Source organism: Hippocampus bargibanti, linkage group LG07 (genome assembly GCF_051943395.1).
Source record: "Hippocampus bargibanti isolate YZ-2025 linkage group LG07, ASM5194339v1, whole genome shotgun sequence".
NCBI lineage: Eukaryota > Metazoa > Chordata > Actinopteri > Syngnathiformes > Syngnathidae > Hippocampus > Hippocampus bargibanti.
Window position 1 is genome coordinate 18239443 of NC_142740.1, and position 17080 is coordinate 18256522.

A 17080-nucleotide genomic window follows, 5' to 3' on the forward strand; every position below is an offset into this window, starting at 1 on the left:
AAAAACATTCACATAATTTATTGTACCATATTTATCATGAAGTTGAACTGTCGTTCGTCCTTTTGTGCCCAGAAATGATTAAAAAGTAAAATAGGTGAAATGATGAGGAACAACAAAACAGGGAGCCAGCAAAACAATTATATTAAGCAGATCTGTTTACATTCATCATTAATGATTTGTATAATTTTGTTAAAACAACATCAACTAAGTCATATAAGTCATCCATTAGTCATGCAATTCCCTTAGTCACAATGCTATCAAATTAATGTGGTCCTAAAATTGTGTGTTTTCATCAAAATATGATCAATATTTCAACTGCCGTATTCATTGTGCAACCTTGTCTCCTCGTGGTCCAGGAATTCCATGGATGCCCGTCGAGCCCCTATCTCCCTGCAAATACACACATTATCTTAATTAAGGTCGTGCAAAACATGTCTATGAAGTCACATGAGTGTCACAACTTGACCTCAACAGACCTTTGACCCATCTTTGCCTTGTTTTCCTTGCTCTCCCATGACACCATCAATTCCCTGGAGATAAAACCTGATTGTTTCAGAGTTTCCAACTCAAACATTGCACACTTTCATCAGTCAGTTTATACCCACGCTGGGTCCGTCAAGTCCTGCTGGTCCCGTTGGCCCTCCAATTCCCTCAAGTCCCATTGGACCACGACGTCCCTTATATCCTCGTTTACCTGGAGGCCCTGGTGGGCCCTGTGTAAAAGCAGAACAAAAGACGTTGAACCTATAGCGAGCTTGTCAGTCAATAAAGGAGTAACCGCAACAGTCTAACAGGAACCAAGTTGAACTGAGACAATAACCTACCATGTCTCCCTTAAATCCTGGATCACCTCGTTGACCACACATGGCTTTATTTCCCTGGATGTTTGCAAACAAACACACAAAAGACACACACAAACAAAAAAGGGCTGTCCTTTTTAGTAAAAAAACAAAAACATTTCAACTGAACATGAAAATGACATAACTTCAATGGGGAAATTTCTTTAAATAATCTTACGGGATCACCTGAGGGTCCAGGCAATCCTGAATTTCCATTGGCTCCCTGAAATAAATGACGAGAAAACCACTCTGTGTTTGAAGTGTCTTTAAATTAATGTTTCAATAAATTGCTTGTTGTCTTACATAAAGACCATCAGATCCAGGTTCCCCGATGTCTCCTTCATCTCCGGGACCACCCTAAAGAAGACACAGTGACTTATACTGAATCAGAATCAGAATCAGAATCAGAATCATCTTAATTTCCAAGTATGTGGAACACACAAGGTTTGTTTCCGGTAGAACACGCTGCACATGTATCATCAGTATCATCATAGGACTAGAGACAAGATGGCGCCGCGAATGGCAGCCTCGGTCACACGCTCCCTAGTATTGTTCCTGGTTTTGTCATGTTCATACTGTATATGGTAACTGGAAATTAATCAGCACCATTTGGGTTGCTTGACTTACAGGGTCTCCCTTTGGACCTGCAGGTCCAACAGGTCCGGGGTTCCCCTAGGAAAAAGAAAGAAGCTATTTTTTTATATCCTCACAAAAATCTCTTATTTGCTGCAAGATACCACTAAAAGTGTGTCATTTGATGAACATCAAGCAAAAAAATCCAACCGTATGCAGTCTAACTATCTGCGTGGTGTTTTTTTCCGGATATTTTCAAAGTTGAACACATTTAACTCATTCACTGCCATTCCCAAATTTATTGGGGAATTGAAAAACACAGCCACACCCATTTCAAGCTAATCTAAATCCAGACCTATATAACTTAGAATTAACTCTTTTTTTTCTGATGAAAAAGAAAGAGAGTCTGAGGTTTTTTTACGCTGCATTGAATGTTTATGTAGTCCTAAAAGTCAATATTCTCTGGGTCCTGCAATTTGAGTGAAAATGACAAAAACCCTGTCACAGGAATAGACACATTTTCGCATGTGTCTGGCAGTGAATTAGTTAAAAAGGGTGTTTGCACTGTTGTGGGAGTGAATGCACCTCCTAACTAATGGGACTTGCTCCACCCAACCGCTCTTAAAACAGGGCGTGGGAGAAATAGATTTACTGGAAGAAGACCAAAATACGCAGGTCGACCCAGACGATCATATACATCACCACTGTGACGTGGACCCCTCAAGACTGCAAGTATTGTTCGTATCTGTGTGAAAACAACTGCACTCAAAGCCAGCCGCATATCTAAGGGAGTGTTTAAAAAATATTGTGCGGTAGTAATTCATTATATTTTTTGGCTGGTTTATTCCTTTTATACTTATATGACAGTTAATCGTGCTGCTATTTTAGTCATTCGGGTAAACAAGATTTGACTCTGCGTTTACATTGCTGGGAGACTTTGACACATCCTTCAATCCTTCAAAGTACCCAAAAATTTGAGAATCATGGGAGAAAATTGCTGCTGAGAGGATTCACTTTAAGTCCAAACGAGTGTACTGAATAAGGTGATTTATCTTAATTTTACCTGAGGTCCACGAATTCCTGGAAATCCAACCATTCCGACAGGGCCAGGCACTCCCTAAGGACAAAACGTTGAATGATAGGTGAGTTCCATGTGCTTTCGTTTGACAGATTTAACCATCTCTTAACAAAGCGTTCATTTTAGTTTCTCACCTGTAGTCCAACAGCTCCTCTAAGACCAATTTCACCTTGTTGACCCTGACAACAAACAGTCACCTCACGAATATCTTACCAATCATTTGTTTAAAGATTAATATAAAGATTTCTGGGTGTGAACTTACAGGAGGTCCTTTTACTCCCGGGACACCTTTTCCACCTCTTTGGCCCATTTTCCCCTAAGAAGTCACATTATATTTATTATCAGAATAAGAATCAGAAAGCCTTTAATCATCCCACAATGGGGAAATTTGGAGTCTACAGCAGCAATTTGAAATGCTAGTGGGGAAGGGTGAAAAGATAAAAACAAGATATTCTAAGCATAATAGAAAACGTCAGCAGATTGAGGTGTATACTGTAACTGTGCAAGAATGTTTCATAATAAACTGTACATAGTGCAAGTATCAAAGAAAAAGCATCTTGATATATGCTGTATTGCATCAACATTAGGTGTCTGTGCTATTCACAGTACAAGACTCCAGGTTTTTTTATTGTCACAAAACAAAAGTGAAAGATCAGCAAATTCAAGGTTGATACATACGTTTTTCCCCCCCAAGGATGGCCTATTTAACACTGTTAAATGCAGAAGAAGAACGTAATTCCCACTCCATTGTTTGTCTTTACATACTTACATGTGGGCCAGGTGGTCCGCCAAAGCCAATTGCACCAGTTGGTCCCTGGAAGCATTCAAATAATATATTAAAATATTTTTTTCTCATTATGCACTCTATAAAATATACTGTAGATCAACTGTCATTAGAAGTGCACTTCTCAGAACAGAAAAAAGCAATACAATTCACACAAACACACACCAAATAAAAAAAAACACAAATGAAAGTAACAACACAAAACGTAAATCCGAGTCATCTGCAATGTTCGAAAAGTTCACCCATTATTGTATAAGTTCCAGTTATCTGGCATCCCTGACCTGTGGTCCTGATGTTCCGGGAAAACCTGGAGGACCTCTCGCTCCTGCTGCTCCCTTCAAACAAAAGACAGATTGGGATTTGCTTGACTCCTTGGACAGAAAACACACAAGAAATATCCAAAACTAAAAAAAAATGGAAAAAACCCCAACGGATCATTTACAGACGTCTTAGTCCAGCGCAATTTATATGCTTAAAGGACAACCGACGTCTCCAGAGAAGTTTTGTCCATAATTTGTAAAATGGCTTCAAATGACTTCTACTGGGCGTATTTGAATAAGATTCCACAGTATATAGCTATATTTTACGTTTTAAGACTCGCGCTGAACATTCAGGAAGTCTTGTTTTTGAGTTGGTGACGAGTCCGTACGTGACGTCAGAAAAGGAGCGCCTGCTCACCGTAAAAAAGACGCATTGTAGCGTCTTTCCATCACGCCAATGTATTTTGCTGTACTGTTTTTTTTTTGGAAAACCATGTCTTACACCCAAAAGCCGCCAGCAGAGGGAGGCAAACTCCATGGAAGGAATATATCAGCCTGTGGAAACGGGCTGATTAATTCCTCACTGGAGCTGGTCGCCATTTTGTGCCTCTAATTATTTAATCGATTGCAAACATGTATGCTTTGCTCGTCAGGACTATTTGAATCATATTCATAACTGGATGTGTAACAAGAAAGCATATTCTCCGAATCTGAAGCCATTGTTTTGATTCACAAGCAATGCAAGACGTCTTGGCGTGACGTCACGAAATGGGGGCTGGACTTTCTGAAAATGGCCAATTCGCAGGTCAATTTTTTGCAGATTTGGACACTTTAAGTCATTTTTATTGGTGTTTTGCATTTGTCAGTTAAAAAACAAAAAAGTGACGTCGGTTGTCCTTTCAAGGGAGTAGAAGAAGTAGACAACCTATATCATCCTACCCTTTATTCTCTCCAAATTGTTAGGTTACTTCTACAAAGCAATGTATATTAACAATGCACAGTGAAGTATCTAGAATGTATCAATATGAAAAAAAGGTTTGAGGGGGTGAGTGTTAAAATTAAAAAAGAGAAATACTTCTTTGTTTTCATGGATGCTTGCTTTTCTTTCACACTCTACGTCTCTGCTCCTGCCCATTGACTTCCCTCTTCCAGAAAACTTTTTAAATGGGCTCATATCAGCAAGATGAAAACATAGTGTGTAAAGTGTTCTATAATTCTGGACCCTCTCTGTGTTTTAACGAAGCATGCTGTAGACGTGTTATTGAGACAGCTGAGAGATATAAATATTTTTTAAAAAAGCACACTATGTCTTTAGTTGTCTTACCAAGTAACCAGGAATCCCAGCAATACCTCTGATCCCTTTATTGCCCTGGTTACAATAAATGAAACATGACATTCATCAAATCACTGCATAACATACTGTACATGCGTGATAGATATTCTCCTCAACCTTGTTTCCTTTTCCACCTCGATTGCCTTGTGGTCCAGGCTCCCCTTCATAACCCTGAGGGGATCAAAAGAAATTATTGATCAGCAAATTCCAATAAAAGGCATTATTTTATCTGCATCATCACGCATATGTCTGAAGAATAACTAACAGTTCTCAGGTGGTTTATCCTTTTTGTGAGAACTCTTTGAACGCTGGAAGTTTAAGACATTCTTACCCACTCACCCAGCTCCCCTTTGCTGCCTTTATCTCCATTGTAGCCTTGGGGTCCCTATGAAGACAAAAACACATATTCATATTGACAGAGTAGATAATCTATATCATAATACAGAATGCCAATTTTCTAAACGATAATCACATATACTTGTTTAGGGCAGATACCTGTTCTCCAGGAAAGCCTGGGGGTCCTGGTTCTGCATTCTCCCCAGGAGGTCCATCATTGCCCGGCCGGCCCTGTGGCCCTGGCATACCTTGTGGCCCGGGGATACCCTGAGGCACAAAGCATAAAATATGACAGAGGTTGTGAATATAAGAACATGTTATTTGAAGGATTATTTTCTTTGAAGTGTTACCAACAATATTTCCTTCAATTCCTTTCCGGCCTTTCTTCCCAAGATTTCCAGGCAACCCCTTTGAGGAAAAAAGGCATTTCTTTTAATTTAAAAAAGAAAAGTTGCTCTTAGATATAACAAATACTCATGAATTAAGTACATACTATATTTTAAATAAATTAATTAATGTATTCATATATGGCTACGTACAATTGGTCCCATGTTTCCACGAGGTCCACGAGGTCCTAAAGGCCCCTTAAGATTCTTAGGTTAAAAAAACAAACAAACGAACAAAGAAAGAAACATGCAGAATAATGAGTAAACAAATAATAGTTCACATGTATTTTGTATTTACATTGTATTTATAAGCACCTTTGACCTCAAGTCCAACACAAACGGGCCATGAAAAATTAGCTTAACTCATTCACTGCCATTCACAAATTTATTCGGGAATTGAAAATATGACATATAGCGTCATTCCATAATTTGTTCGAGTTTTGTTTTGTCATGCTCGGGTGACAATAAAGCTCTGACCTCTGTCAATTGCCTCTGGCAATGTTTTGTCTTTGTACAAGGGGCAGCGTTTGCTTATTTTCCATGTTAGCACTTTGTTCCATCTTCAGCTTTTGTTAAAGCGCGATATAAACCAATGCAATGTGTAGATATTGCATTGTATTTTGGACAGCTACCCTCATTTCAAGCTCATATAGCTCCAAACCTATATAATGTAGGAATTAACTCTTTTTTTCTGATGAAAGAAGAGAGTCTATGGTTTCTAACATTGTATTGAATGTTTATGTAGTCCAAAAACTAAATATTCAGTGTAATTCAAGTGACAATGATAAAAACCCTGGCACTGGAGTGGACACATTTTTGCACATGTCTGGCAGTGAATGAGTTAATGTAGTTTTTTTTTTCTATGAGGAAATGATATGTAGTAACCGCCATTCTTCCAGCTGGCATCACAACGAGTGGTTCACATTATTATCCAGCACAACAGAACCAGTTTTAACCATGAATACCTCCAACTCCTCCTCAGATGGTTCATATAAAATAATAGTTGCTATCCCAGGTGGACCAACAGGGCCAATGTGTCCAGTCTGTCCAGTTTGTCCCGTCATGCCTTGATAACCCTCAGAAGGAAAACGAGAAAATACAACATGCACTCAATTATTGCTATTATTTTTCACATTTAACATAATGAAACTGCGCAAATTTAGTATGTAAACGGTAAATTATTAGCACATTCAGTAAATTCCAAGTGGAAATTGTACCCACACTCACGTGCGAGAATTAATATATAATTAGTGATGATAAAACATAATTCAAACTGATTTTGACCGATGTTTTTAATCCATCACCTACTTTGTCTCCTTTTGGTCCTGGAAGTCCTGATAGACCTGGTGGACCCTGTAGGCCCTTGAGAAGAAAAGAAAAACAACAACAATAACACAATAAAATGAATATGTATTAAAAAAATATTATTAGTGATTACAATGATTTATAAAGAAAATACATAGAAATGTCTTAATAATACAGCACATATAATATTACCATAATGTCATTATTAAATAGTAGCTTAGAAATAAAAATAACAGTAACTTCAAGATGGCCCTGCGACAGCGGCTGCCTTTCCAGCAGCTCCTTGTTTTTGTACTTCCTCATTTCCTTTACTTTTCCTTTCATACTATATTGCTGTGAAATGTAAATTTCTACACCGTGAGACAAATAAAAACAAATCCAATAAATTATCTCTTCTTCCTTTCTTTCTTCTTGCCTTCCTTCCTGCCTTTCTTCCTGTCTTGCTTCCTGCCTGCCTTCCTTATTGATCACCATGGCTACTACTACTACTACTACTACATTCACAGTAATTTAAACAGACTGTTACAGTATTTACATCACGTGCAGTATTTACATCACGTATAGGATTGAAACATAGATAGTCCATACCTGTCAATTTACCGTATACGTTTTCCCCGTATTGTATACGTTTTTTTGTTATCCTTTTAAATAATGTATGACGTACTACAACTTTTATATGGGAAATGTAGTTTTTTTAATTGTGAACCGATTTTACAAAGACCATTTTGGCATAAATCCAGTTCGTTTTAACTACTATGCCGCCGCCAATCGCTACTATTGTCACGTCAAACCAGCAAAAGTAATCCTCAATCGTATATATATATATATATATATATATATATATATATATATATATATATATATATATATATATATATATATATATATATATATATATATATATAGCGGCTGGATAGCTCAGTTGATAAGGCATCGGTTTGGCATATGGGAGACGAGGGTTCGAATCCCACTTGTGGCAGAGAAAATGAGCAAAATGACATCATCCAGTGTGGGTCCTTGGGCAAGACCCTTCACGCTAATGCCTACCTCATACAATGATGAGAGACAATAAATGGAATGACATGCCGGCTCAGACGTCGCCCGGCCAAACAAGGTCTGCGTCAGGTGCTGGGGAACCAGAGCACCCTGATGAAAAATGGGCTACTGGAACAAAGCGGAGATGGACGAGATGCGATAACATGGCTCTGTTGGAATGCTACTACTCAAGCAACCCTAGTCAGAGGGGCTACATGCGGAGAATGGGGGCTGAATGGTTACTTCGAAACCCACAGTCACGGTTGACCACGAAACAACTAGTAGCTCAGTGTTCCAATATCCACAAACGGCAATTACTATCACAACTTGAGATTGATGAGGTACAACACAAATTCCGAGGTGAAGGGCCCCAGGCTGCCACATCACAGGAAGAGGTTCAACCAGAGATTGGGAGGCAAGCCCCAATGAATAATGAGATTGGGAAGCCAGCCCCAATAAATGAAATGCTGAGCGAGGCAGCAAATGACCTGAGAGATAAGATCATGGCAAGAATGAAAACTGGGCAACGAAGGCACCGATTACAACGGCTATGTGAAGTACCACCTGAAAGTCTCATGGAAACTGTGAATGCAGCACTGAGAACGATCCCGACCAGAACGATCACGGAAACCAATGAGCTGATATACACCTCAGCATCAGTGATCCTAGACATGCTTGGCTACAGGGAGCCACGATATTCATTACCCACCATGGAAAAGACGGTTGGAGGCCAAGATCAAGGCGGCTCGGAAAGATGTGAGTCAATTGACGGAGACCCAGAGAGGGGTGAATAAAAGGCCAATACCCAAGAGGTACATGCAGATAACCATACCTGAAGCACTCGAAACTGCCAAACAAAGGCTCCAGGCCTTGGCCAGTCGCCTAAAGAGGTACACGAAAGAGAATGAGGCCAGAAGAATAAACAGGCTGTTCGCAACACAACCTGCGAAAGTGTACGCTCAGTGGCAGGGTTCTAACAGCAGAGCAGACCCTCCAAGGCTGGAAACTGAAAGATACTGGAAAGGCATATGGGAGAAGGAGGTCGCACATAACAGCAGTGCACAATGGCTGGTGACTCTGAAAGAGGAGCACAGCAACCTCCCTGAACAGAACCCAGTTACCATCACAGCGGCAGATATACAAGGAAGAGTCTCAGGTATGAAAAACTGGACGGCACCAGGCCCGGATATGGTCCACACCTACTGGATAAAGAAACTCACAGCTCTCCACGAGCGCCTAGCAGCACAAATGAACCAGCTGCTGATGGATGGGACTCACCCAGGATGGCTAACCGAAGGGCGAACAATCCTGATCATGAAGGATTCCTCAAAGGGTGCAGTTCCTTCCAACTATCGGCCAATAACCTGTCTCTCCACAACATGGAAGCTCATGTCAGGCATCATTGCGGCTAAGATAAGTGGACACATGGATCAATACATGAGCAAAGCACAGAAAGGCATTAGTAGAGATACTAGAGGTGCCAAACATCAGCTGCTGGTTGACAGAACAGTCGCTCAAGACTGCAGGTCCCGACATACCAACCTGTGCACAGCCTGGATTGATTACAAGAAAGCATATGACTCGATGCCACACACATGGATCAATGAATGCTTGGAGTTGTATAAGGTCAACAGGACCCTGAGAGCCTTCGTTGCAAACTCGATGAGGATGTGGAAAACCACACTTGAAGCCAATGGCAAGCCACTAACGCAAGTGTCCATCAAATGTGGACATACCAAGGTGATGCACTCTCCCCACTGCTGTTCTGCATAGGACTGAACCCCCTCAGCCAGATAATCGCCAAGACAGGCTATGGATACCGCCTCAGAAATGGAGCTACGATCAGTCACCTCCTCTACATGGATGACATCAAGCTGTATGCTAAGAGCGAAAGGGACATAGACTCTCTGATCCACACAACCAGGATCTACAGCAGTGATATCGGAATGTCATTCGGGCTGGAGAAATGTAGTCGGATGGTGACTAAGAGGGGCAAGGTAGTCCACACTGAAGGGGTCTCACTCACTGAAGGAACAATAGCAGACATTGAAAACAGCTACAAGTACCTCGGTATACCACAGGCCAATGGCAACCTCGAATTAGCAACAAGGAAAGCGGCTACGACCAAATACCTCCAGCGGGTGAGGCAAGTCCTCAGAAGCCAGCTCAATGGCAAGAACAAGACCCGGGCAATAAACAGCTATGCCCTGCCAGTGATCAGATACCCTGCAGGAATAATAAGGTGGCCAAAGGAAGAGATTCAGACCACGGATGTTAAGACCCGAAAACTCCTCACCATGCACGGAGGGTTCCATCCCAAGTCCAGCACCCTGAGACTGTACACAAGCCGTAAGGAAGGAGGCCGGGGACTAGTGAGTGTGAGAGCCACTGTCCAGGATGAAACATCCAAGCTCCATGAATACATCAAAGAGAAGGCTCCAACGGATGATGTACTCAGAGAATGTCTCAGTCAATGGGGAACAGAGGATGAGGTGCTGGAAGAGGGACAATCATGGAAGGAAAAGCCCCTACACGGGATGTACCACCGAACCATAGCAGAAGTGGCTGATCTCAAGAAGTCCTATCAGTGGCTAGAGAGGGCTGGCCTAAAGGACAGCACAGAGGCACTCATCCTGGCTGCCCAAGAGCAGGCCCTGAACACCAGAGCCATAGAGGCAGGGATATACCACACCAGACAAGACCCAAGGTGTAGGTTGTGCAAAGAGGCACCTGAGACAATCCAACACGTAACTGCAGGGTGTAAGATGCTGGCAGGGAAAGCCTACATGGAGCGCCATAACCAGGTGGCTGGCATAGTCTACCGAAACATCTGTGCGGAGTATGGACTGGAAACCCCAAGGACAAAATGGGAAACATCTCCCAAGGTGGTGGAGAATGACCGAGCAAAGATCCTGTGGGACTTCCAGATACAGACTGACAAGATGGTAATGGCCAACCAACCAGATATCGTGGTCATAGATAAAGGGGAAAGGAAAGCCGTTGTCGTGGATGTAGCGGTCCCGAGTGATGGGAACATCAGAAAGAAGGAACATGAGAAAATCGAGAAATACCAAGGGCTCAGAGAGGAGCTGGAGAGAGCCTGGAAGGTAAAGGTGACAGTCGTGCCTGTGGTGGTCGGAGCACTCGGGGCAGTGACCCCCAAACTCGACGAGTGGTTGCAACAGATCCCGGGAACAACATCGGATATCTCGGTCCAGAAAAGCGCAGTGCTGGGAACAGCACGGATACTGCGCAGAACCCTCAAGCTTCCTGGCCTCTGGTAGAGGACCCGAGCTGAAATGGGGACAGACAGGATTTTTATATATATATATATATATATATATATATATATATATATATATATATATATATACAGTAAAGATATATATATATATATATATATACAGTAAAGTCTCGTTATATCGATATCGGATATATCAATAGTCCCGGTTATATCGATACTATTTCTATGCACGCACGGAGAAAATTACATGCAAACAGGGTCGGATATATCGATAGTCCCGGTTATAGCGATATTTTTTCCGACTCCCTTGAATATCGATATAACGAGACTTTACTGTATATATATATATATATATATATATATATATATATATATATATATATATATATATATATATATATATATATATATATATATATATATATATATATGATATTATATATTATTATGACAGGTAAAATAATCTATGTATAATCTATATATAGTATTTGACACTGTATTAAGATTGTACATGTAGATTATTGTTTAATCTACAGTGAAATGCCACCATTTTGCCACGAGAGGGTACTATTTGCCAATTCTATCTTGCTCGGTCCCTGGTCAACAACGACACGCGCTTGCACACACGCACACTCACACACACGCACGCATGCGCACGCGCACACGCACACAAACACGCGCACACAAACACACGCACACACACACACGCATGCACGCACGCACACACACGCACACGCACACGCACGCACGCACACGCACGCACACACACACACACACACACACACACACACACACACACACACACACACACACACACACACACACACACACACACACGCACACTCACACGCACGCACACACACACACACACGCACACACACACGCACACTCACACGCACGCACACACACACACACACACACACACACACACACACACACACACACACGCACACGCATACTTGCGCACGTGCACACACAGTTCCTTCCAAACAGAAAAATAAATAAATAAATAAATAAATAAATAAATAAATACATTACCATTTGACCTTGGGGCCCTGCTCTTAGTTGTTGTTCATCGGGTGTGGGTTGATGATGCTGATTAATTGTTGTAGGAGGATTCAGTGGCAATTCATGTTGTGATTGGAGCGTTTTTTGAGGGATCAATGTAATAATATTGTCAGTTGGCGGCTGATGCTCCTCAGAATGTTGACTATTATTAAAGGCTTCTTCCTCCTCCTCCTTTGCTCTCAAGTCGTCATGGCCGACTGTTGCAGGAAGCTCTTGCAGTCGTTTTTGAGTTTCTATGTCCCGCTTTTCTTCCATTGTGTCGTTGGGATTTTCCTCAGTCACTTTTTCCCTTCCAAGTGTACTTCCTGCATTCCTGCTGCTAGGAGTTGGAGTAAACACATTTAGGCCTGGGACATCAAAATGCTCCTCTGTTTGACTCTCATTAGACATTTCTTCTCCTTTTGCTCTGAAGTCCGAAATAGCTCGATGTTCCTCTGTTGGAGGCGCTGATTTTCCATCTTCTGCTGATAAATAGCTACTGGTAGCCACATTCCCAAACTTCATGGTGGTGTCTCTAACTTGTGCAGAGCTCACTGAACTTGTTGATTCGGTTGAGGAACCTGACACTGTTGGCCATTCTGGTTGAATGTGAGGACTTGAAGTAACTGTTCCGAGATTTTCCAAGAGTGACATGTCCTTGTTAAGTGCAGCAGATGGAAGAACTTGCGTTAAATCCCGATTGGATGAATGAGTTGGCTTTCCTTTTGATGGGGGATGCATTAATAAAGCATCCAGTTCATTATTGCTATCTTCCTTTTGCTCCCGACTCAAAGGTTTCATTTTCATGGATTCTCGATCCATCGGGGTCATCTCAGTGGATTTAGCATGTGGATTCACACCATCGAAGTTTAAAAATCCACCTAATTGCTGGGTCTCATTGGGTGATGAAGTTGCCATCTTGAACATGCTGACCACCTGAAAAAGTCAGACACAATAAGAAAAAAAAAAAGAGTATCGTTTAAAGTGGCATAAAAAATGTGTGCCGGCATTTGTCAAAACATGTTACTGTAATTTTGTGATCATGGAATCAGATTTAAATGCACTAATTCAAAAATTTACAGAGCTCCATCCACAAGAATTAACATTGAATTGACCCCACTGCTTTGCCTGCTGTACTTGAATAATCCTGTTTTGTTAAAAAATACATCGTTAGGAACAGTTTCTGGTTGGAGCATTGGAAAACTATACCCCTGTCACGGGTTTCCTTGGATTTGCTGCTCAGAGCCCCAGCGGCTAGCTGCTAATGGCAGCAAATAGCGTGACAGATTGTATTATATCATCTCAAAACAACAAGTGAATTCCAGGATAAACATGAATTTGACTCAACATGAATCTGCACAGGGCGGCCCGGTAGACGAGTGGTTAGCACAGCGGCTTCACAGTGCAGAGGTCGCCGGTTTGCGTCCCAGTCTGGCCTCCCTGTGTGGAGTTTGCATGTTCTCCCCGGACCCGCGTGGGTTCTCTCCGGGTCCTCCGGTTTCCTCCCACACTCCAAAAACATGCATGGCAGGCAGATTGACCACTCCAAATTGTCCCTAGGTGTGAGAGTGACTGTTGTTTGTCCTTGTGTGCCCTGCGATTGGCTGGCAACCAATTCAGGGTGTCCCCCGCCTCGTGCCCGAAGACAGCTGAGATAGGCTCCAGCAACCCCCGCGACCCTAATGAGGAATAAGCGGTACGGAAAATGAGATGAGATGAATCTGCATATTATTATTATATTATTATTATTATAACTCATTCACTGCCATTTATGAATTTATTTGGGAATTGAAAATATGACATAGAGTTTGTTTGGATGTTATTTTTTCTTGTTTAGGTGCCGATAAAGCGCTGGCCATGGCCTCTGGCAATGTTTTTTTCTTTCCAAAACGGGGTAGCATTTCCCTGTTTCCATGTTCGTGATTTGTTCCAGCTTTAGCTGTTGTTAAAGCCCTACATAAACCAATACAGTATGTATGTATTGCATTGTATTTTGGACAGCTGCCCTCATTTCAAGCTCATATAACTCCAGACCCATTTAATTTAGGAATCAACCCTTTTTTTCTGATGAAAGAAGAGCGTCTAAGGTTTCTTACGCTGTCTTGAATGTTTATATAGTCCTTAAACTCAACATTCTGTGGGTCCTGGAATTTGAATGACAATAACAAAAACCCTGGCACTGGATTGGACACATTTTTGCATGTCTGGCAATGAATGAGTTAATATAACGTGTATGTGCCACTACAAAACACACTGAACTACCCCAAAATATCTTTCCATCTTACAGGTCAGCACAACACAAAAAAGGACAACTATGTGAATATTACCAAGCCATATAGAGGGTCTTTTCATCCACCGTGATATGAAAACAACCTCCTTGCATATGCGTACGAAGTGCAGTTACGGTCCAAAACAAACTGCTTTTCAGAATGTCAAAATTGTCAAATATACACAATTTCCAAGCAGGCAGACATAGAGGAGCATTGCCATCTCAAACACGAACAGTCGCTCCGACATGAATACTGTACTGTGAAGTCATGCCGCTCTGCACTGAGATGTCATGAATCAACACGTACATCCAACACACATGTGCGCACGTACAGAATCTATCAAATGGATGTTGTAATGGCCGGCGCGTGAGACAAACCGACACCGCCCGAGAGTTTCATGGCTCACCTCTGCGCCTGTCAAAGCAGTGCAGTTGTGGTCGTCATGGAAACACTCCTGTTTGACCACTGGACCTCCCAGCACATGAATAATCTGACGAAGGGTCCCCTGAATGCACCATTAAAACAAACACAGTTGGACACAAATGGGGAAAAAAAGTCATTCTGTTGGTTATGATTTGTGCTTTTGTAATAATTGTATTTGTTTTTGTCCTATGTCCATCCGTGCTCATCTTTATTCATTAAATTATGATTTTAAACTGTAGTTTGTTTCATTCAAAATCACTTGATCTGTTGCTGAATAGTTTCCAAACAACACTGTTCCATCCAGTACGCCAACTATCCAAAAATTAGGTATGCCAACTACAGACATCTGACTATGTTCTACTCGTTAATTATCAGCTGTTTGAAAACTGCTGTTGTTTATTTACATCATCAACTAACAGTCTTACAAAACGTGCAAAAATGGAATACAACAGGACCGACTGAAGACAATTTACAAATGTAAATGAAGCTATTGTATATTTATTGTATATTTATTGTATATTTATTGTATATGTATAGTTATTGTATATAAGGCTGAATGTGTACATATAAGAAAAAAACATTGGCTTTTATTTTGAAATCTTGAAAATCAATTTTAACGTTGGAACAAGCTGAACAGTTGAAAAGTTACAATGGATTCAATCTGTCCAAAAAAATCCAGGACAAAACCCCAAACAGAATAACTTTTGACTTTTATTTGGAGGAATATGTAGTTTGAAAAGAGTATTATTAATTTTCGATTCCTTGACTTAACTCTGCCAACACCATTAGTCAATATTTTAAGATTGGATTTTTACAATTTTATTTTTTACTTCCCTTGTCAAATACATACGATTTCTACAAAAAGTTTAATCTGGGCTATCAAATTTGATGTGGAAAAGATTTTAATTTCCTGTTGAATACAAGAATGACAAAGTCAATACTGTTATGAAAAGCAATGCATGAAATGATGACAAATGGTAGCAAAAGTCTATATGAGGCAATGAAATAATTTTCATGTAAAGACAAAAAATAGCATTGTCACATTCTTTGTATACATAACTAGAATGAACATGGCCAGGTTAGTAAATTCAGTAGCTGTTGGAATTGCTTGAAAGATAGGGAGAAGACTTACAAAGGACAGCAACAGCATCAAGGCTTGCATGGCTTCGGATGGAGGCTCCTTCGGGGTCCTCTCAGATTTATACCTTGGCTGACTCGGGCTGAATCTGACGCACACACACACACACACGCACGCGCGCGCGCGCGCACACACACACACACACACACACACACACACACACACACACACACACGCACGCACGCACGCACACACACAGACGTTACATGGGTTACCAAACAGTGACCTTTTACAAGGCTAACCAATTTTGAACACCACTAACGTACACAATAATGCATATATGCTTATATTCTTATGTCAAATCATAGATCCAATTTCAGTGAAATTGATAAAAAATAACAATCAGACTTAAATGGATTATCATTGGGCCAAACCGAATAGATTTTGTCGTGCAAACATCGTTGAAGTGGGTTTTTCATGTCTAATATTTAATTTAAGTGTGGAAAAATTTGACTGACAGTAGACTTTCAGTAATTCAGTAATTAGAATTTCCAATACATTTTTTTTGCGCTCCCTATTTGCCTCTCCAGGGCAAAAGTAACACAAAATAGCTGAAAGTAGATCTTCAACTCAACATGATCCAGTGCCAGATTTCAATGTTATCAGAAAGTTTATCTTTCTAGTGTAGTGAACCTTTATTTATCAATGTCATCGAGGTGATGACTGTCTTTACCACATTCATGTTTTTGGCTTTTCTTGCCATTAAACTTCAACTTGAGTCTTCTCGCATTCATCTTCTGTCTTGACGGGAAGGTCGAAGGGTGAGGACTGTGGCCCAGGTGAGGAATGTGACATGGAAATCAAAAGAGTGCGCTACTTTGGGGCTTCGACCTTCAATGAGCATTGACACCAGGGGGCTTCCTACGATTGTTCACATTTCAAGCTACTAATGAAAGATAAACAACAACACATCTGAATTCCCCCTCCATGGTTTATTGCGTATACTTTTAACACTCTGGACCAATATCAGTGAGTGAAAGTATAGTTTTTAACAACACAAGGACACAGACAGGAATTGACTTGCTGAGG

General features: G+C 41.0%; 1 protein-coding gene across 8 annotated transcripts in view; it reads right to left on the bottom strand.

Moving 5' to 3' along the window:
• LOC148895654 (uncharacterized) overlaps positions 1–17080 on the bottom strand; it is a 39714-nt gene that overhangs the window by 18524 nt on the left and 4110 nt on the right. For 4 of the 8 annotated variants that reach the window (XM_089001035.1, XM_089001039.1, XM_089001038.1 and 1 more), the window contains exons 1-22: positions 13569–13889; positions 12212–13156; positions 6898–6951; positions 6555–6665; positions 5743–5796; positions 5558–5611; positions 5363–5470; positions 5199–5252; positions 4985–5038; positions 4859–4903; positions 3556–3609; positions 3260–3304; positions 2753–2806; positions 2625–2669; positions 2476–2529; positions 1467–1511; positions 1143–1196; positions 1018–1062; positions 825–878; positions 606–713; positions 477–530; positions 337–390 (exon numbers count right to left, since the gene is read on the bottom strand). In XM_089001035.1, coding sequence (XP_088857161.1) covers positions 337–390; positions 477–530; positions 606–713; positions 825–878; positions 1018–1062; positions 1143–1196; positions 1467–1511; positions 2476–2529; positions 2625–2669; positions 2753–2806; positions 3260–3304; positions 3556–3609; positions 4859–4903; positions 4985–5038; positions 5199–5252; positions 5363–5470; positions 5558–5611; positions 5743–5796; positions 6555–6665; positions 6898–6951; positions 12212–13156; positions 13569–13742 — 2319 coding nt within the window. In that variant the 5' untranslated portion in view covers positions 13743–13889. Of the gene's footprint in view, positions 1–336; positions 391–476; positions 531–605; positions 714–824; positions 879–1017; positions 1063–1142; positions 1197–1466; positions 1512–2475; positions 2530–2624; positions 2670–2752; positions 2807–3259; positions 3305–3555; positions 3610–4858; positions 4904–4984; positions 5039–5198; positions 5253–5362; positions 5471–5553; positions 5612–5742; positions 5799–6554; positions 6666–6897; positions 6952–12211; positions 13157–13568; positions 13890–14896; positions 14996–16045; positions 16140–17080 lie in introns of those variants that run through there. The other 4 variants (XM_089001037.1, XM_089001040.1, XM_089001041.1 and 1 more) reach the window with 4 other exon arrangements.